General features: G+C 30.4%; 2 protein-coding genes across 2 annotated transcripts; both read right to left on the bottom strand.

Annotated features, from left to right (window-relative positions):
* Nucleotides 1-1,493: 1,493 nt before the first annotated feature.
* On the bottom strand, nt 1,494-5,518 carry LOC126774032 (cytoplasmic phosphatidylinositol transfer protein 1-like). Its single transcript, XM_050495331.1, has 8 exons — nt 5,398-5,518; nt 5,158-5,306; nt 4,913-5,001; nt 4,814-4,821; nt 4,654-4,725; nt 2,381-2,635; nt 2,146-2,271; nt 1,494-1,874 (listed from the first exon to the last, which is right to left on the bottom strand). The coding sequence occupies exons 1-8, from the start codon at nt 5,446-5,448 to the stop codon at nt 1,731-1,733; spliced, it is 894 nt and encodes a 297-aa protein (XP_050351288.1). The 5' UTR covers nt 5,449-5,518; the 3' UTR covers nt 1,494-1,730.
* A 378-nt stretch (nt 5,519-5,896) lies between these two features.
* Nucleotides 5,897-7,377, bottom strand: LOC126774010 (trafficking protein particle complex subunit 13). Its single transcript, XM_050495301.1, has one exon. The coding sequence runs from the start codon at nt 7,201-7,203 to the stop codon at nt 5,995-5,997; it is 1,209 nt and encodes a 402-aa protein (XP_050351258.1). The 5' UTR covers nt 7,204-7,377; the 3' UTR covers nt 5,897-5,994.
* Between the last annotated feature and the right edge of the window lie 528 nt (nt 7,378-7,905).

Raw genomic sequence — 7,905 nt, 5'->3', positions numbered from 1 at the left:
ATTAAATAAGATATTATTTTATTGTTAATATTACCGGTTTCATGCTGGAAGTCGTTAATAATAAGATATAAAACATCTTAGGTTTTTATAAGTATTTTCAAAATTCGAAGGAACGTTGTGTTAATTAATTAAAAAATACTAAAATATCAATGACACATAGGTAAATATCTATAGTTGTATTCATTATATATGTACCTACCTAATTTAAAAAGATTGTATAGATATGGACCATTACTTCATTTCATTATATTGAAAATATGCTAATAAAAACATCTATGACAGACCACGATGTATTTTTAAATTCATCATTATATCTGATTCAAGTTTGAATTCGTTGACCTTTAATATAATGACAGGATGGAATGTACTGGAAACGATACTGTCAATTTTCAAATAAAGATTTTAAGCGTTTTAACGCCCATTTGCGAAAAACAACAAATATTTCAATTATATTGCATTATAGTGAGAATTAAATTCATAAAACTTATTAGACCATTATTATTTAATGCAATATAAATATCCTGCAGTTATTGATGAAGTATATTTTTGTACCATTGTATTCTTAACCTATGCCACACTATACACTGCAATAACAACAATAACAATACTGGCACTGGCACACCTACGACGTACTTTATAGTCCATAAAACGGTTTGCGTTTATATGGACAAATAATCGACGTTACATATACATACTTGAACTTGCAAAAATGTTTGCACTTACAACTATGTAAGTGCAAAAATTATACTAATAACACCGACCTTTAACCAAACTATAAAATAAAAATATTTACAAATTTATTTATTTCAATTACTATTATTATTTTATTAAAACAAAATGAAATGGCGGAATACAACATTATTCCTCTTAGCTACTAATATGCATTTTAGTTTTACTTCCAAACATCCGATAAAAAACTTTGCCGACGCACAAAACGCCATTTTTTCGCAAATCAATGATATCAATACAAAGCTGTTTATTTATCTTAACTTCTCTTATGGTTGGAATAGGGTAAAGGTGAGGTCACATTAGTATACGCATCCCCACCACGGTAATTTCGTGATCCCGTACGTCCCGCAGACACAGAGTGGATTTTAGTGTGTATTTTAGCGCATACCTAGCGCCGGCGATTACCATATACCCCCCCCCCTCACTTCACGCGGGTGTTATTGGAAATATCACCTTATTTTCTACGCAGAAACCATAACAGCATTTTATAAGATAAATGACTTTTCGTAAGTAATAACAAAAAAACCTATCAGTAATAACACTTTTCATTTTAAAACATAACAGTCATTTTCAAATTATTGTTTATGACATTGGCCCATAAACGGAACTTTTTTTTATATGCTTCTAAACATAGCGCGTGTTTCAATATTTTACTTTTAACAAAACTTTTATAAGTACCTAACATGCTTATTCTTGCCCTTGCTACATTGTATAACCTTTAGTATTATCTATAATTTATACATAAACTAAATAAGTACAATAAATTAAAATATTTATATATATGTATATATTTACCATTTTCGTATTAAATAAAAATACAGTTTTAGTTAAATTTCAAACGGATCGATCTATTTACTTGTATTAATTAGTGAGAATGATATTAAATAGTTATCTATTTTACATAAATGACATAAAAAAGGCAACAGATGAACACATTATGTCAACAAAACTGAACCCTGCATAGAAAGATAAGTGAGTGTAGATCCTCTCGTAGGATTAAATTATGACCACGAAAACCAGGACTTGGACTCCGATGAGGGTGTCCCCAGTGGACTTTTAGGTGTCTTTGGAGTTGGGGGCTGTGATGACTTCTTACTGTCTTGCCCCTCTTGGCTGTTTTCTGCTTCTTCTAACGCTGTTTTGACCTAAAACAAAGGTTCATAGTACCGTCAGCAAGTCAGAATTTTAAACTCACTACTTGACAACATTAATTACTCTAAAAGTTTTATTATATACGAAAAATTATATTATAATTATAATACCACATATTTTCTTCTCTTTTCCCATGTTATTTGAGGTAACAAAAATATTTAACGAACATATGTACATAGGCTTTATAGCCATTAGATATAAAATGCGATAGAAAGAGGAGATAAATAGTCTAATTTCTTTGTTAAGGACATAAAAACTATGTACCTTCATGTTGGTTTTCGTTTGCATTTCCTTTTCATAACTCCGGACATCTTCTATAGTCATGTTGAACCATTCATCCATCCATGTGAAAGCTTGGCGGTGTCCAAGTAGAAGGATTTCTCTAATAGCCTTTAAATAATAAAAATATGTGTTAAGAGGGCTATACTCAACCACTTTACTATATATTACTTAATATTACTTAGAGTAAACAATATGATGTTTGAATAGTCATACATACTGCTTGAACATAGTCTTCCACTTTGGTCTGCAATCCCCAGACTTCAAACTTGGCATGGACTACTTTGTAACAGCACATGATTGGTTTATGGTCATCACGCCATCCTTCAATGAGAGGACCTCGTCCGGATTTTTCAGATTTAAACAGTTTAGGGTCCTCTGATTCTTTATAGTGATGTGGTTTTATCTCATCAAAAGCTATGTCCAAGAAATCAACTTCCCTACCTTCTAATTCATCAGGCGTTAAGCCCAGACACTAAAACAGATGAAAACGACTATAAATATTTGTGTATATTCTATTGGAATATATGAATAGTTAGAAAATTTTAAGGCATTAATAACGTGGTTTACCAAGTCCAATTAAAAAAATCATATAGCCCGCTTATTGATAAAGGATACGATACATACTAGGATGGAGCAGTAACTTTTGAAACCTCGTGAGAAGCAAGTGTTAGGTAATTTTGCAAATCGATTTTATAAATAATAACATAATATGAAAAGGAATTTAGTTTTGTTATGATTTTTCATTATCATTGGTATGTTATGTACATAAGTAAAAATTATTGCTTGCAAGCTATAAAACTGCCTTTTGTATTTTAATTTTTTATTTAAGTTATTAATATATTAAATATAGGTAAGTTAAACTGAACAAGAAATTGCATAAATATTACTAATAGATATAGTCACTTATATGTACATATTATATGTAATTGTATGTACAGTAAGTAGTGTGCCAATAATAACCAGGAAAATAGGACATGATATTTAGGCCTAAGAGAAACTTCTGGTGCCTTTTGTTCATACAATAATATTCTTTTTCGTGGAAAATAACGCGAAAGCAAATACATTTTTACTATATTCAGTGGCGTAGCTGTCGGTGCGGTGCTAGGCCCCTTAAGTGAAGGGGCCCCTAGCTCTAGGGGTAACATACAATGGATTATATTTCCACAATAGCAATTCCAAATATTATATATTTTTGCGTCCCAACTTGAAATCTTGTTCCAACTTCATTATTACTCTATCATAACATCTGTATCAATCAATACAACGCCGCACCGGGGCCTTTATCTGGCTCTCTACACAACTGACTATATACCTATACCTACTACTACTACCACTGTCATGGTTTTTTTCACTCAATTCATGAGGTACCATGTCGAACTTGCAAACACACGTCGACTGCTGTGTTACTTTACTCAACCGACACAATAATGAAGGGATTTTAAATCGAATCATTACTTGTGATGAAAAGTGGATACTGTACGATAATCGGAAGCGCTCGTCACAATGGCTGAACCCTGGGAACTAGCCAAATCCTGCCCTAAACGAAAATTGGGTCATAAAAAGTTACTTGTGTGTATTTGGTGGACTAGCGCCGGTGTCGTTCACTACAGCTTTCTAAAATCTGGCCAAACGGTTACGGCAGATATCTATTGTCAGCAACTGCAAACCATTAAGGAAGAACTAGCTGCTAGACAACCGAGATTAATCAATCGCTCTAGGCCACTGCTGCTTCACAACAACGCAAGACCACACTCTGCACAACAATCAACCACTAAGTTAGATGAGCTACAATTGGAATGTCTGCGACATCCACCATACTCCCCGAACCTTGCTCCAACAGATTACCATTTTTCCGGATTTTGGACAACTTCTTACAAAGAAAAAAAATCAACTCCGATGCAGCAGTCCAAACCACCTTCAAAGAATTTATTGATTCTCGCCCCCATGGTTTTTTTAGTAAAGGGATCAATGAACTACCTATGAGATGGCTAAAGTGCATAGATAACAACAGTGCATACTTTGATTTATTAAATATTTTTTAGACAAAAAAAGTAAAATAATACAAAATGCCAATGTCATATATAACCTAATATATGCAATGCTCATCCTGGCAAAGTTAACTAGGCACCCCATGCTCTGAGCAGCCTAGCTGCATAGCCAGGGGTCCTAAGATGAAGAAGAATAATACATTTGTAATATTTATTTCCATTCACATTTCGTGTTTATCATGTTTCTTAATTACAATGTAATAAATAAATATATAGTCCTAACCGGTTGTAACCATATTATTGTTTAAGGTAAATGTCACTTATTACGAGGAAATTTATTTATTTAACATACACACCTACAATATACATATATAAAAAATATATATATTTTACTGAGGTATTATTTGAAGGGAGAAATGTTTTTTTTAAATATTTTTAATAGCATTTAATTGTTGGGATATGTATGTCATTACTAAGTATAATAATATTCTACTGTACTTACATTGTAGGTAGAGCCATTGTTGTCTTCATATCTTGTTTGAATCGATATTGAGAATTTTGGAATAAAAGAACACTAAAAGTAAATGAAACTGTTAATTATATGATCTAATAGCAATTGCATGAAAAGTAGGATTCCATTTTATGCAAAAAAAACTACTTACTGTATATTCTTAATGTGAGAATGGCCATGAAAAAAACATATACATTAATAAATTTAAAACAGAATAAAAAATAAATGTTACTATATGAATCAAATTTACCAGTAATTGTAAATGGATAAAAATTCCATGCTTTTTCAGTGACATAAAAAATCTTTGGTATCAGACTTTGGATCCAATAGGGTAAGTGACTGAAATAAAATTAAGGTTATCATCTTAAGTAAACAACACTATTAGAAGATTATAACAAGTGCACTAGACATAACAAACTGTATAATTAATTACTTTATTTACTTTTTTTAATTCACCTTAAAATTAGCAAGCAATAATCAAAAATGTTTCAGTACCTAGACAAATGTATCCTTTTCTCAGTAAATTGACCAACTCCATTTGTCTCATCATTTATTTGTTCATTTGCTACTACCTCAACGCCTTCACCGTTGCTGGATTGTTCAAAGCTGTGTCTGGCTATCATATACAATTGGCCGATACGATACTATCAAGGAAAATATTTTTTACAAAGAAATAAACATAACCAACAAAATGTACAGTCTGTTTCGTTTGTGTTCAAATCATAATATATTTACCTCCTCCACGGTCATGGGCATGCAAATTCTATATTCTTTTGTAAGGACCATTGTTTCTTTCTATTTTCTTTTAAAATATTCTATTACAATTACTACAGTTTTATGTTATATTAACATTGACAATAAAATTTTGACATTGACAGATATCATATCACTTCGCAGATTTTTTTTCTATAAAGTCAAAACTAATTTTGCGCTCAAATAGCGTAGATACACGACGGAAAAGAAAAAAAAGGCAAAACTAAAAAACATACAGGCTATTTTATTTAGTACCTATTTAAAAAAATATAGCATAAAACTAAAAAGTAGATTTTCTTTCTTATTATTTAACTATTTATCTTTTTCACTAAAATATTCTTATATGTATGAAGAATAGACATACTATTAATTAAACTAATAGTAACAGCTAAGTATTTAAAAAGAAATTGGAAATTTAAGTAATTTGTTAACACATTCAATGGAAACCAAAATTAAAGGTATTGTTAAGAATAATACAAAATTATATTACTAACAACTTTATTTTTGACATTAAATTTTTAAAGATATAAGTACAAAGATTCATGTACCTAGGCCTAACAAAATTATAATAGTTAACAATCAGTACACATAAACAGAGGCTAAATCATCATAATCATATGTCCTCTTAAGGAATAAGTCAACTAATGATACACCTGTTATATTATGTAAGCCTGAAGTTATAGGCATTGCAGTTAAATTTACAAAAGTGACATTTCCAGGCTCCAAAGGGCCTAATTTTCTATTTGAAATACCACACCAAAGTAGACTGGAATCCTGAAGTGATCGAAGTTTGATAATTAAATCCAGAGTTCTATCACTAGCATTTACTATTTTGCATTTAAAGTTAAAAGGTTTATCAACTGGTATTTTACTTGGTAAATTTTCATATGTTACTCGTATATCTCCATAATCAGGAGTCATTCGTTGCAGTTGGCTTGTTTGCAATCTTCCTTTTTCGCCTAAATTAGATCTCCATACAATATCTAGTTTCCCAATATTCTTAGCTGCAGCAATTAATTTAATATCTTTTGTTATATTTTCTTTTGGCGTAAGACAGTACAAATACTGGCAGCTCTCTTGTGGCTGTAACAATGTAACATCTCCAAAGACTGACATACCATTATCATCCTCATTTAATGATTTAACTACAAACTGGTGAGAACTCTCCAAAGACACTTGTTCAAGTATTATTGGGCCTGAGGTAATGTTTTGCACCTGTGCTTCAACAAATACATCATCGGACTCAGCATTATAAAACTTGGTCTTAACATCCAAAGGTTTCATTACTTCAAATTTGAAAAACTTTCTGAATGAAGATAATGTATTATAATTGGACATATAAGTGACTTCACAAACTAAAATGTGGGTTCCCAAATCTTTAACTTCATGATGTATCACATCACTAAGAGTTTCATCAACATCTAACATTATGGGAGACTGATTTTGTTGTGTTGATAATGGAATTCTTTGTGAACTTGTTTGCAAGTCAGCCTTGATAGATACACTTTGAACTGGTTGACTTGTTTCATTATGAACACAAACATAACAAGAAAATGTCTCACCCAGGTAAATATTGCCAAAACTTTGAGGCAATAATAGAAACTGTCCAGCAGTTAGAGTTTCCATCTGAACCACTGATGTGGCATCATCTTTTAAAAAGTTATTTAAAATATTACCCGGTAAATCTTTAAAGTCACAAGTGACAATCTTTGGGCTTATCAAAGCCGGCTTAGTGAGCCTCATTACTTTTAAAGCAACCAAGTGGTCAATGACTTCTTTCGTATCCATTTTTGAATGTCTTTTTACTACAAGTTTAAGAACAAATAAGCTTTACATTTTAGCATATATAATCATATTAAACTTTTCAAAACTATCTATTTCCACAATTTTTAGATTTTAACAAAGAAAAAACAACAGAAATATATTAGTGGTTTTTTAAAGATTAACATTACAATTTACACAGGTACGTCAATTTATTATTTATTCTAAAATTACTTTGTCAATGTCAAATGTCAAGTGACTAACTTCTTACTTTTTAATTTTGCCATTATCAAGTCAAAGATTCGAACCATATAGCCTCATTTTAATTATTTAATGTATTGACATTAATTGTAATAAATTGTATTAACCTAGAAAATTAATTTGTTTTAACGTCGTATAGAGTTTACTTACAAAGGTTATACATATTGTTATATCTTAGTTTATTGTTTATGTTTTTCATATATTATATTCGAGCAAATTAAATAATCAAACAATATTTAAGAGTGCAATTCTTTTGTGTATTTATTATGTTACAGTTATGATGACACATTTTTAAATTAAATATATCTCATAATATTATATAATTGCATTATTATTCTCAAATATCAACCACACATATTATATAATTTTCATCGATAACAGCATTGACAATGTAAAAAAATATACAAAGCCAAGATTAAATAGTGGTTGTAATATAAAAGATCAATAACAGATAATTTCTAAAACGCC

Source organism: Nymphalis io, chromosome 15 (assembly GCF_905147045.1).
Source record: "Nymphalis io chromosome 15, ilAglIoxx1.1, whole genome shotgun sequence".
NCBI classification, from domain to species: domain Eukaryota; kingdom Metazoa; phylum Arthropoda; class Insecta; order Lepidoptera; family Nymphalidae; genus Nymphalis; species Nymphalis io.
The sequence above is the reverse complement of the archived record's forward strand: the minus strand, read 5'-3'. Positions and strand labels throughout refer to the sequence as shown.